The sequence below is a fragment of the Andrographis paniculata genome, unplaced genomic scaffold (assembly GCF_009805555.1).
Source record: "Andrographis paniculata isolate CXL003 unplaced genomic scaffold, ASM980555v1 Contig66END, whole genome shotgun sequence".
Lineage (NCBI taxonomy): Eukaryota > Viridiplantae > Streptophyta > Magnoliopsida > Lamiales > Acanthaceae > Andrographis > Andrographis paniculata.
In genome coordinates, this window is record NW_026137602.1 from 234,084 (window position 1) to 257,233 (window position 23,150).

At 35.9% G+C, this 23,150-nt stretch overlaps 2 protein-coding genes across 7 annotated transcripts; one reads left to right on the top strand and one right to left on the bottom strand.

The window, feature by feature from the left end:
* Window positions 1-292: 292 nt before the first annotated feature.
* LOC127262786 (uncharacterized) lies at window positions 293-4,807 on the top strand. 3 transcript variants are annotated; one of them, XM_051291607.1, is made up of 3 exons: window positions 293-418; window positions 3,722-3,807; window positions 4,322-4,807. In XM_051291607.1, the coding sequence occupies exons 2-3, from the start codon at window positions 3,757-3,759 to the stop codon at window positions 4,685-4,687; spliced, it is 417 nt and encodes a 138-aa protein (XP_051147564.1). In that variant the 5' UTR covers window positions 293-418; window positions 3,722-3,756; the 3' UTR covers window positions 4,688-4,807. The 3 variants fall into 3 exon arrangements, with proteins under 3 accessions (XP_051147564.1, XP_051147565.1, XP_051147566.1); XM_051291608.1 differs by lacking the exon at window positions 293-418 and adding an exon at window positions 430-562; XM_051291609.1 differs by lacking the exon at window positions 293-418 and having other exon boundaries at window positions 4,352-4,807.
* Window positions 4,808-18,300: 13,493 nt separating this feature from the next.
* On the bottom strand, window positions 18,301-21,155 carry LOC127263215 (uncharacterized). Of its 4 annotated transcripts, none has more exons than XR_007841390.1 (5): window positions 20,924-21,155; window positions 20,253-20,479; window positions 20,081-20,182; window positions 18,778-19,616; window positions 18,301-18,636 (listed from the first exon to the last, which is right to left on the bottom strand). XR_007841390.1 is itself a non-coding variant. In XM_051292250.1 (5 exons), the coding sequence occupies exons 3-5, from the start codon at window positions 20,428-20,430 to the stop codon at window positions 18,913-18,915; spliced, it is 984 nt and encodes a 327-aa protein (XP_051148207.1). In that variant the 5' UTR covers window positions 20,431-20,479; window positions 20,754-20,836; window positions 20,924-21,155; the 3' UTR covers window positions 18,620-18,912. The 4 variants fall into 4 exon arrangements, 3 of the variants coding, with proteins under 3 accessions (XP_051148207.1, XP_051148206.1, XP_051148208.1); XM_051292250.1 differs by adding an exon at window positions 20,754-20,836 and having other exon boundaries at window positions 18,620-19,616; XM_051292249.1 differs by having other exon boundaries at window positions 18,620-19,616.
* Window positions 21,156-23,150: the final 1,995 nt, after the last annotated feature.

Genomic DNA, 23,150 nt, shown 5'->3' on the forward strand with positions numbered 1-23,150 from the left:
GGATTAAATTAATTTTAGCTAGTATTGCTTGTTTCGATTTATAACAATACTTGAGAAATTGAAGCATAACAAAAAAAACTATATTCAATATATATTATTGCGTATATCACAACTATCTTTAATTAATTAATTAATTAATTAGGGAAAAAATAATTAGAACGTGGATTGTATCAATATTATTATTTATTTTATTTTTTTTCAAAAATAAATCTGTTAATTACAATTAATTTTGATTAATTAATTACCTCACACAGCCATTTTTTATTATCTTTTTATGATACAGTGAGTAATATAAATAGAAAGTAAATAAAGGGTATGACTCTCCGACTCAGTTCTCACTGTTTCCCGGTGTAACCTCGGATTCTCCTCTCTTCTCTTCGCATCTCCATCGAGCGTTTTTGCCGAAGTACAATCACCGGTATTGCTCTACGCATTTTCGATGTTCCTGGTGTACCCATACATACACACCTTATTCGCCTCGAAATTGATTGTTTTCTAAGCTCTTATGTGCTTTCCGAAGTTGAACCTGTGACTGAGCCCTGAGCAGGGATTCGTTGTTTTTGTATGAACTGATTTCTCCTTAATTATTTTGAATTGAGCATACGTTTATGCTTTCGTGCCCTTTTTAACCTTTAGAATTAGTTCAAGTTTCGGTGTATCTAATTTACGTAAAATCTAGGTCGAATCTGGTACATATGTTTAGTTGCGCTAACGACAGGAATGTTTGAGAATTTTCTATGAATGAGCTGTGTATAACTAATTTTTATTCGATGCTTGTCTGCTGGAGAGCTTTAATTAGTTTGGTCGTTATTGATGCTACTTACAAATTTCTTATCTGAATGGAAGATCAGGATTTCCAATTGCTTAGGGAGTCTATTAATGTCGCCATATACTACCTCAAATAATATCTGGTGTGTTAACTTGTGTTTTGGGATGTTATTGGTGTTTTGGACACGAATTTAGGGTGAAAATTAGTTCTTGGATATGATGATTGGGGGTATAGATTTTAAGCATTGTGAATGATGTTTTTGGGTGGGAACACATTAGATTAAGCAGTGTGAAAATGGTGTTGAAAACACAAGTGAACTGCTTTTAAGTTAACCACTGGAATTGGAAATGCCTCAGTGTTGTTACTGATAATGTATCAAAATTACAGGTATATCGAATAGTTATCATTTTAGAGAAGTATTAGAAGTTAAGGAGTATCTTTGGATCACCTGGTAGAGGGACTGCCTTTTGAAAGGCAGTAATTTCTAGATATTTTATTTACTTTTCTTTGTTTCTAGATATTTCATTTACTTTCCTTTGTTTCAAGATATTGGTGTGGCCATCAATTTGGTGAACCTGAGCTCATGGCTCCTTTTGAATCCTACATCTTCCCATGTATGAACCCCGGTTTGTAAATATGTATGCTTTTCCATTGAGTTTGCAAACCCACAGGCAGTAACTGAAGTCATAGATGAGGAGTCTCATAAGAATTGGCTCGGCTGAGTGTGCGCATTGTTCAATGGTTTCGGAAAGCTTGATATATTTCAATCTCTATTTTGGGCAAATAATTAAGTATGCTGAGTTTAATCAACCTTTTCATGTTTAGTAATGTCGAATTATTTGAGTAAAACCTTGTGGGACATAAAGCTTTCACTTAGTGTAATACCTCGTAAAAATACTCGCCGGAAGTTTGCAGGAACTTGCCGGACTTTGACGCCTGAGTCAGAAAATATTATTTTAGGCCTAATTTATTTTGAGCTTTTGGTGTAAGAAATTAAGGAATTTGTTGTAAATTATGAATAAAATTGAATTTGGGGTAAAATAAATAATGAACTAGATTTTGTTTATCCGTGTCTCTTAATTTAGGTATCTTTATCCAAGATATAACGTATCCAGGTTAGAGTGCCTATTTTATGTTAATAAAGTATAAAATAAAATAAAATAAAAAGAAAAAGAACAGAGGCAGCACAGCAGAACGAACGCTGCCAGCCAACCCCCTTCTTTCTTAGAGTCCTTTTTCTCCAAAACTCTTCCTTTTGGTCTATTTTTTTAAGGTAAGTGGGATTAATCTTAGATAGATTGATATGCTCTAATCCCTAGACCCTTCTATTGATATCTTTTTCAATATTCTTGTCAAATGGGTTTGCCCTAAACGTGTTAGGTTTTGCCAATTTCTTCTATAAAGTTGATTATAACGTTTATGTGAAGATTATTATTGGATTCTAAATTGAAAATCGTGGAATTTATAGAATGGATTTGAAACCCTAGTTTTGCCCTAACTTAATTATGGTTTTTGGAAAAAGATTTACGATTATATTTAAATATTATGATTTTTGGAATTAGACCATGCCTATTGTGATTGAAATATTTTTCGAATGTTTATTTGGCGAAATAAAGTGAGATCATAACGAACTTGTTGGGTCTAATATCTTACTTTGCATGGTTAAATGTTGACAATTGGAATATTTTGAGTTTAAAACACTCTTTTTAAAATTTGCCTAAAAGCATGTTGAGTATTTGGTCAAATTGGTAATTGAAACTACCCGTCGAGTCCGATCAACTCGTCGATTGTTTGGATGATAAGGCATAGCCTTTCACCTCTGTGCCTTGCAAACACGTGAGGGTATACCGGTATTTTAGGATAACTAGCTAACCTTGAACTAGATCCCGAATGGGCTAGGTCTAGGGATCGAGATGGCGGGTTCCCTATTAGGGTGATTCCGAGGTGCCCGTCATTCACGATGGAAAGGTCTTTAGACCGTCATCCGTGATGGAGGGATGGATTGTGTACAATCCCCTCTTGGTATGTTATATTGGAGACTAGAGGGTTGTGGACCGTTTGGCGCCTCTCGCAAACTAATAATAAATTGATTTACGTGTATTTTGGGTTTCAAACCCTAATGTACACATTGTGAAGTTTCCTTTGAGGGTTGTGACCCTATGTTTGTTATGTGAAATTATGTGACGTGCCATACGAAGTAATAAGGTTGGAAAACCGGGTCGAGCCGGCCCTGAGTAAGGCCTAATGGAGTTTTCTTCGTGATGTGCTCATCACTATTATTTGAGAATGAAAAGGAGATATAAGGGAGGCGCTAAAAAACTCGTGTGGGTGAGTTATCCTTATACGATATGTGTCATCTTATTCAAATTATGTTCTTCAAATGATTTTGTTGCATTATACCGTATTAATTTATCTTCGATTAATTGCACTTACTCAACCGTTGTGTTGACTCTCCTTTTACAACTTTTTGTAGGTAATCATGTTTCAGTTATACCTAAATAATGCATCCACGTCATATGATCCATCGGGGAGAACTATAACTACTTTATCTTCTAAAATATTTTTGAAATCTATTATTAATGTTTAATAACTAATGTCTTTTGAACTATTTCCAACTTATGTTTTTAACTCGAACATTATTTATTTAAATGATAAACCGGTGCGCTTTAATTCTAAATCTCTAAATAGTTATTTCGTAATGGTTATTTTAGCCTTAGCGCCACAACGTAGGGCTAGTTGGTTGATGAACGAGCCTTAAGGTGTAGCGTGGCGGTGACGCTCCGGTTTGAGCCGACCGGGGTGTTACACTTAGCTCTTTATTATTGTTTGTATTTGTCTGATTGAAGTTTGGCTTAGCAGCAATTGCCAGTTGGAGCATAAAAAAATTAAAATTAGCTGCTAATTGTCAATACCTGCATTTACTTATTAATTATTATTATTTATGACTAATAGGATTTCCGGCCTGTCGAGTGATCAAATGAAGTGAAATGAGGAGTTTTCTTAGAGCAACATGGCAGCGGTTGCGTAGTCTGATGAAGGTAGTATATTTTCTTTGTATATTTTTGTCCATGCCCAATAATTGTCGGCTTTGAATTCAAAAGGTGGTCTCTTCTTCTATTGCACAAAATGGGATCGATTTGCTTAGGCTCCATTCAGAATCAATGTTTTGAAATTATGCCTTTTACATCCATAGTAAAAAATTCCGCACTTGTTTGGATGCTTTTTTTTTTTTTGGCTAAGTTCTTCTCCTACTCTTAAGTTGGGACCTCTGGCTTTGTAGGGATGTTCTTTAGGTGTGTTTTGGTATTTTGGGAATAATAAAAACTTGAATTGATATAAGTTTTTGATATATTGTAAATATGTGCTTGATGTAATATTTTCTACAATAGAAAGCAGATTTTTAGTGTAATATTCTAAAAACTCCGGTCATTGGAATAAATTGGAACCATTTTTCTTTCATTTCATATAAGGTTCCCTCCCCCCCAACCTTTCTTTTATGGCCAAGCAAAATCTCTGTATCCATACAACTTATGACAGAATCATTTTTACCAGTTTTCTCCTCCTCATCCTTGCCCGACTCAGAATCAGACATCTTTGAGGGACAAAGCAATAGCAGTAGCCGAGAGAGTCACTTTGACAAAGGATGAAGAAAGTCCAACCATCTCATGCCCTATATGTTCAAAAATAATCCAAGACCAAGGCAATTCACAGGATTTGAAAATGGCGCTGGCAGTGCACTTGAGTTTATGGCACCCGGGCGAGGTTATGCAGCAGTGGGATACCATGCAGAAGAAAAACGGATCATATTTCCATTTTCCTACTATCATTATTGGGGTTGGAGTGGCTGTCGTGTTTGGAGCTCTAGTAAGTATTTCAGTGCGAAACCATGCCCATGCCCAACGGCTACCTCCTGCTTAACCGAGAAAGAAGGTAACCTTAGTAATTTGTTCCCGTATGTATAAATGGATGGATGTCATTTACTCACTCGCTCCATTAATTATCTTCTATTACTAAATCTTCTATTTGGATGGTATGGTAGATGCCGATGAGTCTTAGAAGTTAAGTTAATCCTTCTGTAGGGAAGTCGAGGTAGAACCTGAACATGAACGTGCTGTGCTGATTTTGAGCTATTCTTCACTATTGAACATAAAAAACCTATAGATATCATACTGCTCCTATTACATTATATTGCCCCTGTTCTGTTCTTGTTCGGTTCATGTAAACACACCAGCAGTTGAACTCTTCATCCTCCTAGAGTTTAGGGCTTACATGAACTGAACAGAACAGAACAGGGGCAAGATATTAGTTACAGCATAAATTCCGATTTGAGCTCAAGCAGTTGAACCCTTCATCCTCGTATAGGCATGCTAGAAATAAAACTCAAATTACAGTTTTTATATGATTATCAGGCCAATGATGAAATTACAGACAGCACACCAGCAGCTACTCGTGAACCCTTCATTTAAGTCAGAACAAATAGCAGCAAGTCGTCAGTGTCAGTCGAATGAAGGGTTTACAAGTAGATGCTACATTAAATAATTTGCGACTGATTAAATATATTTATGCTCCAAGTAAGAATCAGTCTAAGAAAGGGTTCACAAGTAATTGTTATTTGAATTTTATTTCTAACATGTCTGTACAAGGAAGAGGTCAACTGCTTGAGCTGCGATCTGCGGATATTAGTTACGGCCATGTTAATACAATTATTTCATTTTCGAAGCCAGCGGCGATAGAAATCACACACAATGAACTGCACCATAGAAAGAATTTTATAAAATCACCGCTTAGGCACAAACTTTTTGAAATTCTAAAATTTTGAGAATTAAATGTCTTATATATTCTTTAATTTATAAAAGTTAGTATTAATAATTATTTTATATTAAATCTAAAATAACTGATTATTTATTTATTTATTTATTTTTTGGAACAATGTAAAAGAAAAGAAACGTTGATCTTTTTCAAACAAAATAATAAAAATTTAGTTATTTTGTGGTGTGAATAAAACTAAAAAAAGGAATATTATATAATAAATAATACTCTTTCCAAGTAAGGTAATATATTTGATTTTTTGTGAGTAGTAATAAGTAAAATAATTTGAGAATTAAGTAATATGACAGAAAAAAATGAGAAAATTTTTATAACTTATTCGTCGCCAAATGAATCGATGTTGATGCCAAAGGGAAGCTAAATTAACATCTCCACCCATCACTCACTCACGACAAACGCTAACACTACTAGAGTACGAGAGCGTGAGTACGAGAGGGAAGCTAAATTAACATCCCCACCCATTTGACATCAAATTCACTTACGACAAACGCTAAACACTACTAGAGTACGAGAGCGTGAGTACGAGATTGTGTTTGTTTGAGGATTTGAATTTTGAATTTAAAATTTGAATAATAGAAATTTTGAATTAAAATAGTTGTATTATGTTATATAAATAGATTTTGATGTAATATTTTAAATATAAAATTAATTTTTAATATAATATATAAAATAAAAAATAAATGTTTGATTTTATATTTTTGAAAAAAAAAAAAAGAAATCGGTTAATTCCAAAGTTTGGTAAAATCCTATAAGAGAAAATGTTGGATTTTTTAGTCCAATTGGATCCACCCCAAATAAGACACACATCCAATTATGCAATCCATTAGAACCGTGGCCCTAACCCGCGCCCCACACCCGCTTGTCAAAACCGCTCTCACTTACCCATGAGCCGACCTGCGACTTGTGACCTTTGGCCGACCTTGTGCTTGACCCAAGGCTGTCGACTTACCCTGGCCCGGTCTCTTGACCCATACCCGCCTTTGCTAGACACGATCTAGGCCGTCCATTTTAGGTTTGTTATCTTGGTCGTCCATTCGTCTTTCACCTACCTATTTATAGAGAGGAGAGACAGGCATTATCTCACGTTATACTCTCACACTCTACACTCGTCCTCTCTAGCCTCTCTCTCGACCTCTCTATCCATCTTCTCTGGTGACCTTTCCCAGCCGGTTCTTGGCGGCGCTTTTTCTCATGTAACTTGTGGAGTTCCTGTGACGCATTTTTTCCCTTGTTTGTTGTTGTTCGTAGTCGCAAGCTCGTTCAACTTGTAGACGCTTCGCTTTGTATGTTCTGTGGGGGTTCCCTTTAGTGTGCGTCGTGTGTTTTGGGCCGGTTGTTTTGTGTAGTCGCTAGTTAGGTGTGATTTTTGTGCCGATTTGTGTTCCGAGTTAGGTTTGGGGCTGAGCCTAACCAAATCTAGTTCAAATTTTCGGTCGATTTCATAATAAAATCTTCGATCCGTTCTTATGTTTCAATAAAAAGTGGTATCATAGCTTTTGGTGAAGATTTTCTTTACAAAATTATTGTTGAGCACAAAAAAAAAAATGGTGGATAGGGTTTTTGAGAATGGGTCTACCAAAATTGGGTTAAGATTTATTCGAAAAGTCTAGTGGGCTCTTTGAAAATCCAAGTACAACGGCAATAACTGGGTCGGATGAGCTTAAGGTCGGACGTTAAGGTCAGACCTGGTCGGGTTAATCCCAAAGGTCGGACGTTAAGGTCAGACCTGGTCGAGACAATTCCAATGGTTGAATATAATAAGGTCGGGTAGTGAAGCCGAACTTGGACGGGATCTAATAAGGCCAAACATCGAAGTCGGACCTAATCGGCATAAATCTCAAAGGTCGGGCGTGCGAAGATTGGGCATTGAAGTCGGATCAAGTCTAAAGGTCAGGTGTAATAAGGTCGGACACAGAAGGAGACAGTACAAGATCGGATGATAAATGGCCAATTTGCAGGTCGGGTGAGGGGGCAGTTCCTGGTAGCCTCAACTGGCGAACGGTTTTCAAAGGTCGGACGTGGTAGGACGATTCTCATACGTGTCAATAGAAGAGAACTTTTTGGGCAGTTAACAGCGGCTATGGTAACCGACCGGATAGCGGTTCGAACCGTGTCTTCAAGGGATTATTTAAGGATTCCGTACTGTACAAAGAAGGGATCTTCAATCGACATCAAATCCAAGAGAATTGCTTTTGGGGATCACCACTTTTATTTTCCAGTCTTTTATTTTATTTTCCCTATTTTATTTTATTATTCAACAGTGTTTAGAGATCTATAATCTCAGGCACTCATCTATCAAATTCGGGGATATTTCTTTATTTTCGGATTTTACTTTTTATTGTTGAAAAAATACATCAACAATTTGGCGACCACAGTGGGAGAAAGGCAAGATTGTTGATCCTACGTCAACGGAGAGTTTCATACGACTGAGGTCCGGCCGAATCCTCGGAAGGATCCACATGGCGAGAATCATCACCCAAAAGAAAAAGCTCGAATGAGAGACCTGAGGAGCAGTGGCAGATTAGCCAGCCAATCAAGAAGGCCAAATGTTTTCGATGTCAATTCTGCAAGCGGATTAATATTGATCCTGAAATAGAAAATGCAGGAACAAACTCCTGAGATAATTTTTGGATCTTTTGCCCCAGAAGAGACGAAAGTCTTGCGCAGCGAGATTGTAAAGCTTGATAAAACAGGGTTCGAAGTCAGGATGACAGATATGCGATGGTTCATCGAAGAAGAACCCATTTGGGCAAAGTTCGAGGAGGAGGAAGAACCAGAATGGGCGACGATGGTTGGCAGACCCCCACCTATGGTTTTTCCACCTATACCAGAAGGAGCAATCCCGTATTTAAAACCACTTTATGTTAACGCCCACATATGTGGTAAGCCGGTTAACAAGGTTTTTATTGATAATAGGGCTGTTTTCAATGTCATGCCTCTCAAAACTTTAAGAAAATTAGGCAAAGAGGTTGGCGATTTGTCTCCAGTAGACATCGAGATGACGAGCTTCACAGGACAACCGACCAAACCAGAGGGGATGATGGTGGCACCCATTGAGGACGGACCAAAGGTGATTTCGACCGTGTTTTTTTGTTATGGATGCCAATACTACTTACTCAGTTTTATTGGGACGAGACTGGATTCACGCTTCCAAGTGCGTGCCTTCTTCTCTCCATCAACAGATCATGTTTTGGGAAGGAGACAAGGTTTTCACCATGGAAGCCAGTACAAATCCGTTAAGTTCTACAGAAGGAGTGGAAGAATCGGTTCTTTATACGGAGTATGTACCACCGATTTCTCGGACAACTATGGTAGATGAGTATCCCTGGAAGGGCTGTAAGCTTACTACGCTTGGTTGTGTGTTTCATTAGAAACAATCTTCTGTATTATGGCTCTGTTGTTAGCCATAATAAACTTTTCTTTGAAGTTTAATTTATGGAAGAAATAAATAAATGTGATAAAATGATTAGACAGTTTTATTTAAACCAATTAATGGTTAGACTACATAATAATAAAATTTCCAAAAATAATGTTGGCAAAGAAGAAGATTTTCGCTGGCCTGACCTCTTGGAAAAGACAGAAACTTCTTTATCAAGTCAGGATCCTCTCAATTGAATATAATGTGGGAACCAAACAGATATCCAAGATGGTCAGACTAAGTGGTTTATTGACAAAAAACCAACAGAAGCGAATGGTAGCGTTAATTCGAGATCATAAGGAATGTCTAGCATGGGATTATTCTGAAATGCCCGGATTGGCGCGCAGTTTAATAGAACATAGGTTGCCTATAAAAAAGGGGTTTAAACCTTATAAGCAACCAACAAGGAGAGTGAGTCCAGAATGGATGCCCCAGATCAAAGAAGAAATAGAGAAGTTATTGAAAGTTACTTTCATTCGTCCATGTCGATATACAGAATGGTTAGCCAATATTGTTCCGGTAACCAAGAAAAATGGAAAGATCCGAATCTGCATCGATTTCAGAGATGTCAAGCTAGCCACTCCAAACGATGAATATGTCATGCCTATAGCAGACATGTTAATCGATTCTGCAGCAGGGCATCGAATTTTATTTAATGGATGGATATGCAGGGTATAATCAAATTTCATGGAAGAATCGGTTCTTTATACGGAGTATGTACCACCGATTTCTCGGACAACTATGGTAGATGAGTATCCCTGGAAGGGCTGTAAGCTCACTACGCTGGGTTGTGTGTTTCATTAGAAACAATCTTCTGTATTATGGCTCTGTTGTTAGCCAAAATAAACTTTTATTTGAAGTTTAATTTATGGAAGAAATAAATAAATGTGATAAACTGATTAGACAGTTTTATTTAAACCAATTAATGGTTAGACTACATAATAATAAAATTTCCAAAAATAATGTTGGCAAAGAAGAAGGTTTTCGATGGCCTGACCTCTTGGAAAAGACAGAAACTTCTTTATCAAGTCAGGATCCTCTCATTGAATAAAATGTGGGAACCAAATAGATATCCAAGATGGTCAGGGTAAGTGGTTTATTGACAAAAAACCAACAGAAGCGAATGGTAGCGTTAATTCGAGATCATAAGGAATGTCTAGCATGGGATTATTCTGAAATGTCCGGATTGGCGCGCAGTTTAATAGAATATAGGTTGCCTATAAAAAAGGGGTTTAAACCTTATAAGCAACCAACAAGGAGAGTGAGTCCAGAATGGATGCCCCAGATCAAAGAAGAAATAGAGAAGTTATTGAAGGTTACTTTCATTCGTCCATGTCGATATACAGAATGGTTAACCAATATTGTTCCGGTAACCAAGAAAAATGGAAAGATCCGAATCTGCATTGATTTCAGAGATGTCAAGCTAGCCACTCCAAACGATGAATATGTCATGCCTATAGCAGACATGTTAATCGATTCTGCAGCAGGGCATCGAATTTTATTTAATGGATGGATATGCAGGGTATAATCAAATTTCATGGAAGAATCGGTTCTTTATACGGAGTATGTACCACCGATTTCTCGGACAACTATGGTAGATGAGTATCCCTGGAAGGGCTGTAAGCTCACTACGCTGGGTTGTGTGTTTCATTAGAAACAATCTTTTGTATTATGGCTCTGTTGTTAGCCAAAATAAACTTTTATTTGAAGTTTAATTTATGGAAAAAATAAATAAATGTGATAAACTGATTAGACAGTTTTATTTAAACCAATTAATGATTAGACTACATAATAATAAAATTTCCAAAAATAATGTTGGCAAAGAAGAAGGTTTTCGCTGGCCTGACCTCTTGGAAAAGACAGAAACTTCTTTATCAAGTCAGGATCCTCTCATTGAATATAATGTGGGAACCAAACAGATACCCAAGATGGTCAGGGTAAGTGGTTTATTGACAAAAAACCAACAGAAGCGAATGGTAGCGTTAATTCGAGATCATAAGGAATGTCTACCATGGGATTATTCTGAAATGCCCGGATTGGCGCGCAGTTTAATAGAACATAGGTTGCCTATAAAAAGGGGTTTAAACCTTATAAGCAACCACCAAGGAGAGTGAGTCCAGAATGGATGCCCCAGATCAAAGAAGAAATAGAGAAGTTATTGAAGGTTACTTTCATTCGTCCATGTCGATATACAGAATGGTTAGCCAATATTGTTCCGGTAACCAAGAAAAATGGAAAGATCCGAATCTGCATTGATTTCAGAGATGTCAAGCTAGCCACTCCAAACGATGAATATGTCATGCCTATAGCAGACATGTTAATCGATTCTGCAGCAGGGCATCGAATTTTATTTAATGGATGGATATGCAGGGTATAATCAAATTTCATGGAAGAATCGGTTCTTTATACGGAGTATGTACCACCGATTTCTCGGACAACTATGGTAGATGAGTATCCCTGGAAGGGCTGTAAGCTCACTACGCTGGGTTGTGTGTTTCATTAGAAACAATCTTTTGTATTATGGCTCTGTTGTTAGCCAAAATAAACTTTTATTTGAAGTTTAATTTATGGAAAAAATAAATAAATGTGATAAACTGATTAGACAGTTTTATTTAAACCAATTAATGATTAGACTACATAATAATAAAATTTCCAAAAATAATGTTGGCAAAGAAGAAGGTTTTCGCTGGCCTGACCTCTTGGAAAAGACAGAAACTTCTTTATCAAGTCAGGATCCTCTCATTGAATATAATGTGGGAACCAAACAGATACCCAAGATGGTCAGGGTAAGTGGTTTATTGACAAAAAACCAACAGAAGCGAATGGTAGCGTTAATTCGAGATCATAAGGAATGTCTACCATGGGATTATTCTGAAATGCCCGGATTGGCGCGCAGTTTAATAGAACATAGGTTGCCTATAAAAAGGGGTTTAAACCTTATAAGCAACCACCAAGGAGAGTGAGTCCAGAATGGATGCCCCAGATCAAAGAAGAAATAGAGAAGTTATTGAAGGTTACTTTCATTCGTCCATGTCGATATACAGAATGGTTAGCCAATATTGTTCCGGTAACCAAGAAAAATGGAAAGATCCGAATCTGCATCGATTTCAGAGATGTCAAGCTAGCCACTCCAAATGATGAATATGTCATGCCTATAGCAGACATGTTAATCGATTCTGCAGCAGGGCATCGAATTTTATTTAATGGATGGATATGCAGGGTATAATCAAATTTCATGGAAGAATCGGTTCTTTATACGGAGTATGTACCACCGATTTCTCGGACAACTATGGTAGATGAGTATCCCTGGAAGGGCTGTAAGCTCACTACGCTGGGTTGTGTGTTTCATTAGAAACAATCTTTTGTATTATGGCTCTGTTGTTAGCCAAAATAAACTTTTATTTGAAGTTTAATTTATGGAAAAAATAAATAAATGTGATAAACTGATTAGACAGTTTTATTTAAACCAATTAATGATTAGACTACATAATAATAAAATTTCCAAAAATAATGTTGGCAAAGAAGAAGGTTTTCGCTGGCCTGACCTCTTGGAAAAGACAGAAACTTCTTTATCAAGTCAGGATCCTCTCATTGAATATAATGTGGGAACCAAACAGATACCCAAGATGGTCAGGGTAAGTGGTTTATTGACAAAAAACCAACAGAAGCGAATGGTAGCGTTAATTCGAGATCATAAGGAATGTCTACCATGGGATTATTCTGAAATGCCCGGATTGGCGCGCAGTTTAATAGAACATAGGTTGCCTATAAAAAGGGGTTTAAACCTTATAAGCAACCACCAAGGAGAGTGAGTCCAGAATGGATGCCCCAGATCAAAGAAGAAATAGAGAAGTTATTGAAGGTTACTTTCATTCGTCCATGTCGATATACAGAATGGTTAGCCAATATTGTTCCGGTAACCAAGAAAAATGGAAAGATCCGAATCTGCATCGATTTCAGAGATGTCAAGCTAGCCACTCCAAACGATGAATATGTCATGCCTATAGCAGACATGTTAATCGATTCTGCAGCAGGGCATCGAATTTTATTTAATGGATGGATATGCAGGGTATAATCAAATTTCATGGAAGAATCGGTTCTTTATACGGAGTATGTACCACCGATTTCTCGGACAACTATGGTAGATGAGTATCCCTGGAAGGGCTGTAAGCTCACTACGCTGGGTTGTGTGTTTCATTAGAAACAATCTTTTGTATTATGGCTCTGTTGTTAGCCAAAATAAACTTTTATTTGAAGTTTAATTTATGGAAAAAATAAATAAATGTGATAAACTGATTAGACAGTTTTATTTAAACCAATTAATGATTAGACTACATAATAATAAAATTTCCAAAAATAATGTTGGCAAAGAAGAAGGTTTTCGCTGGCCTGACCTCTTGGAAAAGACAGAAACTTCTTTATCAAGTCAGGATCCTCTCATTGAATATAATGTGGGAACCAAACAGATACCCAAGATGGTCAGGGTAAGTGGTTTATTGACAAAAAACCAACAGAAGCGAATGGTAGCGTTAATTCGAGATCATAAGGAATGTCTACCATGGGATTATTCTGAAATGCCCGGATTGGCGCGCAGTTTAATAGAACATAGGTTGCCTATAAAAAGGGGTTTAAACCTTATAAGCAACCACCAAGGAGAGTGAGTCCAGAATGGATGCCCCAGATCAAAGAAGAAATAGAGAAGTTATTGAAGGTTACTTTCATTCGTCCATGTCGATATACAGAATGGTTAGCCAATATTGTTCCGGTAACCAAGAAAAATGGAAAGATCCGAATCTGCATTGATTTCAGAGATGTCAAGCTAGCCACTCCAAACGATGAATATGTCATGCCTATAGCAGACATGTTAATCGATTCTGCAGCAGGGCATCGAATTTTATTTAATGGATGGATATGCAGGGTATAATCAAATTTCATGGAAGAATCGGTTCTTTATACGGAGTATGTACCACCGATTTCTCGGACAACTATGGTAGATGAGTATCCCTGGAAGGGCTGTAAGCTCACTACGCTGGGTTGTGTGTTTCATTAGAAACAATCTTTTGTATTATGGCTCTGTTGTTAGCCAAAATAAACTTTTATTTGAAGTTTAATTTATGGAAAAAATAAATAAATGTGATAAACTGATTAGACAGTTTTATTTAAACCAATTAATGATTAGACTACATAATAATAAAATTTCCAAAAATAATGTTGGCAAAGAAGAAGGTTTTCGCTGGCCTGACCTCTTGGAAAAGACAGAAACTTCTTTATCAAGTCAGGATCCTCTCATTGAATAAAATGTGGGAACCAAATAGATATCCAAGATGGTCAGGGTAAGTGGTTTATTGACAAAAAACCAACAGAAGCGAATGGTAGCGTTAATTCGAGATCATAAGGAATGTCTAGCATGGGATTATTCTGAAATGTCCGGATTGGCGCGCAGTTTAATAGAACATAGGTTGCCTATAAAAAAGGGGTTTAATCCTTATAAGCAACCAACAAGGAGAGTGAGTCCAGAATGGATGCCCCAGATCAAAGAAGAAATAGAGAAGTTATTGAAGGTTACTTTCATTCGTCCATGTCGATATACAGAATGGTTAACCAATATTGTTCCGGTAACCAAGAAAAATGGAAAGATCCGAATCTGCATTGATTCCAGAGATGTCAAGCTAGCCACTCCAAACGATGAATATGTCATGCCTATAGCAGACATGTTAATCGATTCTGCAGCAGGGCATCGAATTTTAAGTTTAATGGATGGATATGCAGTGTATAATCAAATTTCATTGGCAGAAGAAGATATACCTAAAACCGCGTTTAGATGCCCAGGAGTGTTGGGAATCTATGAGTGGACGGTTATGCCATTCGGGTTAAAGAATGCTGGAGCAACTTACCAACGGGCTATGAACACCATCTTTCATGATCTGATTGGGCGGTCAATGGAGGTTTATATTGATGACGTGATTATTAAGTCCACCGACTTTGATACACATTTGGTTGATTTAAAAAATGCTTTTATTCGGATGAAGCAGTACAACCTGAAAATGAACCCAACGAAATGTGCCTTTGGAGTTTCGGCAGGAAATTTCTTAGGGTTTTTAGTACATGAAAAAGGGATAGAAATTGATGCGAACAAAGCCAAAGTTGTTTTAACAATGCGGTCGCCTCAGTCGGTCAAAGAAGTACAAAGTTTTTTGGGAAAGGTGACTTACCTAAGGCGTTTTATATCAAACACCGCAGGAAAATAAAAACCTATCACAAAATTGTTACAGAATAAGGCCACTGATTTTTCTTGGGGTCAAGAGCAACAGAAGGCATTGGAAGAAATCAAGGAAGCATTGATTAATCCGCCTGTGTTGGTTCCTCCAAGAGGCGACCGACCTCTTCGGCTATATTTGGCGAACAGTTTTGATGTTGTAAGCAGTCTTTTGGTGCAAGAATGGGAAGATGGTAAGGAAAGGGCCATTTATTATCTAAGTAAGACTTTGGCAGGACCAGAGTTAAATTATAGTATGCCCGAAAAAATGTGCTATTCTCTAGTCTTTGCTTGCACTCGGTTGGAACATTATATTCTGCCAAGAGAGACCGAAGTGGTTTCTAAAATGGATTTGGTCAGACTAATTCTGCACAGACCAACCATGCAAGGAAGATTAGTGAAGTGGGCCATTAAGTTGGCTCCTTTTGCATTGCGGCACCGACCTCTCAAAGCTGTAAAAGGGCAGGTTGTGGCTGATATGTTGGCAGAATTTATAAGTGATAGGTCATCAGAAAACAGAATAATGCCCTACATATTTTTTGATGGTTCCCGTTCGAAAGGAAAGTCAGGAGCGGGGGTAATATTAGAAGGACCAGGAGGCGGCAAAATTAATTTTCAGCTTCAAATGGAAGAGATGACACATAACTCCGCAGAATATGAAGCATTGATTTTGGGTTTGGAAGCACTTATCGCTAAGGGAGTGCAGTCTGTTTTAATCTATGGGGATTCTCAACTTGTTATTAACCAAGTGTTGAAACGGTACGTTTGTAATTTTCTCATTTGCGTAGATACCGAGATGTAGTAATCCATCTGTTACATAGAATTGCGGAGGTAGTTTTTGAGCATGTACCAAGAACAGAGAATCGGTTGGCTGATAATTTGGCTCAGAGTACTTGTCAGCAGATGATTGGTAGTGTTGATTCTGAGAATGATTGGAGAACAGAAATCATGGTGTATTTGGAATTCCCAAATTCCACCACTCATGTTCGTATTCGGTTAAAGGCTTTACGTTTCCAAATTATTGATGGGGTTTGTATAAAAGAACCTTTGAAGGGGTTTTGTTGACATCAAATCCAAGAAAATTGCTTTTGAGGATCACCACTTTTATTTTCCAATCTTTTATTTTATTTTCCCTATTTTATTTTATGTATTCTACAGTGTTTAGAGATCTCTAATCTCAGACACTCATCTATCAAATTCGGGGATATTTCTTTATTTTCGGATTTTACTTTTTATTGTTGAAAAAATACATCAACAATTATCATTATTTTTTATTTTGTAAAGTTTTTTGGGTTTAAATCTTTAAGATCTAAAGGATCCGATTGGATCGAACCTGTTTTTGGCCTGTTCGGTTCTTTTCCTTTAGATTTGTTCAAAATCGGCCCCGTGTGCTTCGATCCGTGCTAATATAGCCATGGTCGAACTATTAATGTGTGATTTGGGCTTAATCGCTACTATTTAGATCGGTTAAGTTTGAGTCCATTTTCGGCTAGAATTGTTCAAAATCATTTCGATTTGGTGAAAATTGATTTTGTCCGTTATTAGTTTAAGAAAATAAACCGTAAAACTTGTTGTTTCGCCTTATTTTCGTTTATATTTGTGCTTGTTGGGTTAAAATCTAAAAGTTTTTGTTAAAACTGTTTAAGATCTTTAAAATCGTAACTATTTTTGGTTAAAATCTTTAAAACCAAAACTGTTTTTCAAGAATTTTGTTAAATCTGCATTTTTGTGGCTTGTATCTATTCTTTCTGTGTTGTCATCCCCTATATGTGTATTTTGGTGACTCTAACTTTTGTTAGATGAGAAACATTGTTTTTGTTTTTGTTGTTATTTGTTGTAACCCCTATTCTTGAAAAAGAATGTTATTTGTATATTTCCTTATATTGTTGTGGAAAATATATTGCTGTTGTACTTCGAGAGTAAACTCTATAACCTTAACTATTATATTATTACTGTTATTTTTCTTAATTTAATGTCTGCATTTAAATTCCGTTCAATCGACTGTAAAGACTATTGTGATACCAAGGTTGAAAAACTCCAATCCTCACTCTTGTGAGTGATTCTCGAGTACCTTTGGTGGAATAGTCGCAAGTGAATGTTGTAATAAATAGGTTGTATGTTTGTTATTATTTGCCTGTGATTGCAATATTATGTGATATATTTGTTGATGTGTTTGTCTTCGGTGAATTGTTGTTGATGTGTTGTGACTTGAGTGTTTGTTTGATTCTCAATGTGTTTTAAAATCAGTATGTATTTTTAATAAACGGAATGTAACAATAAATTGCATTTTAAAAAAGAAAATATTTTTGCCAAACAATTTGTATTTTTTCGACATTGTTCTTTGAAGTAACTATTTTTGAAAAATTGATAATCATAGTTGGACAAACATTTTTTAATATCCAACATTTTGATGGAAAAATTGATTTTGCTATTTGGAAACAAAAAAATGAGAAGTATGCTTGTTACTCAAAAATTAATTAAGGTTGTGAAGCCGGATCAAACAGTTACAGTCCCTTTCGAAAAGATGGCTGAGTTGAATGAAATGCTTTCATCTTGCATAATAATTCTAAATTTAGCTGATGATGTAATTCGTAAGGTTGGTAGGCAAGAATCTATTGTGGCGTTGTAGAATAAATTGGATGAGCTATATACTTAAACTTCTTTACCTAGTAGGTTTTATTTGTTAGAAAAATTCTCTACTTTTAAACTTGATCAATCTAAAACTATTGATAAAATTCTTGATATTTTTCAAAAATTAATTCAAGATATTAAATGGTAAGAATATATATGATTATAGTGCTATAATTCTTTTGAATGCTATTCTAACTATATATTATGATGTAAAATCAACAATTAAATAGGAGCGTGATTTTGTAACTTTAAATGTGGTTATAAATGATTTGAAAAGTAAAGAATTAACTTTAAATGTGGTTATAAATGATTTGAAAAGTAAAGAATTAGATTTGAATGTAAATTTAGGACATATATTACGACATTGGGTTGCGGTGCATAAATTTGCCAATGGTAAGGATCAACAAACTCAAATTTAGAACGTATAAAGGTTGCATTGTTTTTGCTGAATATTTCAATAAAAAAATCATACAAGAGATCACCACTACATAAATGAGAGAATTCGAATAGAGGAAATTGAAGAATGATCCTCTACAGAAAGGTTATGAAAACATACATACATTCTCTTCGTGATTGAACTAGAACTAGAACGCTATGTGTATGTATCCAATGTTCGTCTCTAGCTAGGTTCATATATCAAAATTTTCTCAATCGAACATGAATGTAGCAAGTGTGTGCTTTTGTTACTTAGAACTGCAGTCCCTCCTCAACAGAGATATCATCGATCAGCCTCAACTGATATTAAAGCAAAACAAACAACCGGAGTGATAGAGAAGGAGTGCTATGTACAAATAATGCCAGCTAAGTTCTAACTCGAATTAATATAGATGAAAGATAGCACGCGCTTTAAGGTGAAGAACCAAACAAGAAACTCACCAGTAAAATGCACGGATTAGAGAGAGCCGAGTACATGGATGAAAAGAGAAATCAGGGGTGCGTGAGTAATTCGGCATAAATTGGGATGGGAGGTGGCCGCAGAAGAATCCACAAATTGGTTGTTTGTGAGTAGGCCTACAAAATATTCGGAAGTTGAGAATCCAATCTCTCATGCAGTTCTTTAATCTTCATTGATAGTTCTATTCTTTGCTCTTTGTAGCTCCGAAGCAAATAATCTTTTCCGTCAATCAATTCCTTAAGTTCATTAATTTCCCCTTTCAACATCTCCATCTTTTCTGCATCTCCGCTTCCATTTTCCAAAGACTCAAAACTGGCTTCAGCTTGACGATAACCATTGTGACCGTTTGGAACAGCCCCAATATCTTCGTCTGAGTTAACATGCCCTGCACAATGGTCTGCAATTCCCTTTCTCAACAGCTGAGCTTCTCTTTCCGAATCGAACAGATCCCTATTGGCAGCATCGAGCAGAGCTTGAAGATGAGAATTATGTGCAAGCTGACTGTTGAGAGAATTCTGAAGCTCAGCAATCCGGTCCTGCATATCCAGGATCATATCATCCCTCCTCTTCAACTGATGCCTCAGCTTTTGTATAACTTCTCGCTTGCTGAGAATGTCAGAGCCGGATTCAGAAGGTGAGTCAGAGCCATTTGAGTGGTGGAATGGCTTGTGGTGGAGCCCGACATGATTGGGAGAAGAAGGCCATCCAGCTCCGCTATCTTTGTTCGACTCTGGAGTAGGAACGGTTACAAGAGCCATTTCAGGCTCTCTCAGCATTTGCCCCCTGCATTGCTGCTCCACTTCTTCCACACTCTGGGATCCTGTTTCGGCACATATGTTAATGCATAATCACATAGAATTCAAAATGGTTGTACGGCGTGTACTTGAAAAAGTTACAAAGCAGAGCAATGTCGAAAACAGCACAGCTACAAGGTTTCAAGAAAATAAATTAGACTTGCTTATGGTTTCAAGCACCTCTATTTTACATTTAAAATATATTATATAAAAAAAAGAATCAAATTTCCATTCAAAACACGACATCAAATACTTATTTATGTCACATCAAACTCAATTTCAATTGAAATTTGATATATTCATAACTCCAAACCCAAACCCAATCCCAAGTCTTAACCCTCAAACAAACAAACCCGATATATCCACAAATATTGCAGTTCCCCACTTTACACTCCCTCCCTACAAAGCATCAAACATAAATCACTATCAAGATATATATTCGATAACAAGTAGGTAGTCTACCCAACTAATTAACATACAGAAGCAGTACCATTGCAACACCTGCAGCAATTGTCCCCTTTGTGGGAAAAACTAAAATCCTTTGAATACGAATGGAAGCTTCCATGCTTCTTGAAATCATCACATTTCCCATCTGCTTTAGAAATTAACTTTTAGATGATACAGAATTACTTCACAGATGCACAAGAATATGCACCACATACCTTTTGAAAGTTTGCTACTATCCTCCGATTGTTTAGCATCGCGGAGCTGCTTAAGCTTATAACCCAAGCGCATAGACAATGCGCTAAGCAATACCCCTCCAGCCATTGGAATCCAGTTTGGTACTCTCTCCCCTGAATATCTTGACCTTCTATATGCTTCACGAGCTCTTGGCTTCATTGTTAAAGTTGTGAAATAGAAGGTTGAGCTTCTGAGATATGCCAGAGATCTGCATTTGAACTACATATCAATAAATGTTTAAGCATTTTAAAAGATAGTTTCAATCCAAATTGTCTGCCTAAAACGGAATATGCCATTTCTACTGGAATTGTCACAACGGATTACTGAATTGAGATTTCTACACAGGAAAAAATGGCCAACAGAAGTTGGCCACATGATCGTAAAGATCGCCATGGCAACTTGATCACTTCCTAAAAACATATATTTCGAAATTAAACAAAGGAATTTGCAATAAATCTTGAGGAAGATGAACAGTTCCTAACCCGCTCACCGTAGCTTGAAAGATTCAGTGTTTTAGTTCTACATTTCTTCTATTAGTTCCTCTCATGGTATCCAAAAAAACAATCTTCAAATAATTATGTAAATTGTTAGTGAGTTATGGGAGAGAGAGAGTATGCTATTGAGAGAGTGACAAAGAGAGCTTCGATTGTACCTAGGGTTTACACGAAAATCCGTAGATTACAATTGGGTCAGAGGAAAACCGTCTCGAATGCATCTCTTCCTTCGATCAACGTCAATAATCGGAGGAGCCTTCCCCAGCTGCAGCGACTCCGTGGCCGGCCGGCGGGTAATTAGGTGCCGCCGACCAATCGACGGTCTGTATATATGTATATATGCTGTGTGTAATGTTTGCCGTTTGAAATTCATTGGCAAACCTAATTCATTTCTACATACATTCATAATTTGATGAATTTGGTGTGATGGGGTTTATTATTTTATATAATTATTGTGAAAAAATTAACATAGTTTTATAAGAATATAGGCCAAAAATAAAAATAAAATTATGAGTTTAGGACGAATAAAAATAGTAAAATAATAATATTATTTATTAACGAAAAAAAAAAAAGTATATCTTACAAGACAGATAAAGAAGTTTTTAATAAATTAATTATTTGAATTAATTTAATATAAAATATTTTAAAAAATTATCATAAAATATAATATTTCATCAATTTTATATGTATATATATGTGTTCATTTTTTATTAAAAATTATGAATATTAATATGATGATGATTTTTATTGTAATAATATACAAATTGTAAGAATTTTTTAAAATTATATAGTAAAAACGATTATTAAAAATAAAATAAATTAATTAATTTTGGATAGAATGAAATGACAAAATACATATATTAATTTGAAATATTAAAGATATAATATAAATATAATTGTACTTATTAGGCCAACAGGGTAACTCATTTTCAACCTGCAGATTGACTCGTCTAGGCCCGTAATTTAAATAGCCTAAAACATTAAAACTCAACCATCTTTAAAAGTGGGGCGAGGTGAGCCAACCCGACGGGTTTAACCTATTTTGACAGCTCTAGTATATCTTCTCGAATGTACCTTTGGGAAATTTGTAGTATATTAATAAATAATATTATTTTATTAGTTATTTGTTGTAAATATTAATATTAGAATAATAAATAGAAATAATAATTATCCTTATCCTAATAAGTCGTGTCGAGAATTATTCGGATAAAATAGACCAAGATCACTTGTCCCTTGGAGATAGCGCAAAACATGCTTAATCCCATTCCAATGTCGTTTAGTAGAAGATAATTAAATCTGACAAATAAATTTACTGCAAATGACCTTGTACTATTTCTTAGGTACATGAGTGCACCTATTGTACTGAGATATGGTACTTCAGGATCAAGCATTAAGTGACTTAACGATCATTGATGTACTCAATGAATGTATTTTATTCATATAAAATCGCTTCAATACTTTATGGGTATAAACAGTTTGGTGGATGAATATTTCATTATCCACATATTCAATTTGCAGACCAAGATAGAACTTTGTCTTGCCAAAGTCTTTGATCTTAAATTCCCTTTTCAGATATTCCATGGCTGATTGGAGCCGTTTAGACGTCCCGATGATATTGTGATTATCAACATATACTGTAATTATAACGAATTTTGACCCCTTTTTTTTTTTTTTTATGAAAACACATGGACATATTAGGTCATTAGTGTAACCTTCTTTGGTTAGATACTTATTGAGGCGGTTATACCATATGCGTCCAGACTGTTTAAGTCTATACAAAAACTTTTTGCACTTTGATGGAATAACATTATTTGGGATTTGATTTGCATACTTCAGACATGTCATATCTTTCAAGAATTTTCATATAAATATCATTCTCCAGTGAGCTATACAAGTAAGCAGTAACTACATCCATAAGACGCATATCAAGTCTTTCATGCTGCTAAGCTTATAAGGTATTTAAATGTGCTACCATCCATAACTGAGGAATATGTTTCATCATAATTAATCTCAGGTCTTTTTTAGAATCCTTGAGCTACGAGTCTCGTTTTGTATCCGACAATTTCATTGTCTTCATTTTTTTTTCTTAAAAATACCCCTTTGTACCTATTGGCTTAACACCTTATGGTGTTTGAATTATAGGTTCAAATATATTTCTTTTGGCCAATGAGTCTAATTCAGACTAGATCATATCTTCCATTTTGGTCAATCGTTTCTTTCCCGACATTCATCAACTGATGTTGGTTCGGACCCTTGTTATTTTCCATTATATCAAGTGTCACGTTATATGCAAATGCATTATCGATGACTATTTCATTGCGGTTCTAACTTTTCTTTGTAGTGATGAAATTAATTAAATTCTTGATAACTTCATTTTCTTTTAAG

Excerpts from the sequence above, each read along its gene's own strand:
- LOC127262786 (XM_051291607.1), top strand. The coding sequence starts at position 3,757 with ATGAGGAGTTTTCTTAGAGCAACATGGCAGCGGTTGCGTAGTCTGATG. Across the intron at positions 3,808-4,321 it reads GGTTGCGTAGTCTGATGAAG|TTTTCTCCTCCTCATCCTTG; the intron begins GTAGTATATTTT and ends CATTTTTACCAG.
- LOC127263215 (XM_051292249.1), bottom strand. The coding sequence starts at position 20,430 with ATGAAGCCAAGAGCTCGTGAAGCATATAGAAGGTCAAGATATTCAGGG. Across the intron at positions 20,183-20,252 it reads TAGTAGCAAACTTTCAAAAG|ATGGGAAATGTGATGATTTC; the intron begins GTATGTGGTGCA and ends TTTCTAAAGCAG. Across the intron at positions 19,617-20,080 it reads TTGCTGCAGGTGTTGCAATG|GATCCCAGAGTGTGGAAGAA; the intron begins GTACTGCTTCTG and ends GTGCCGAAACAG.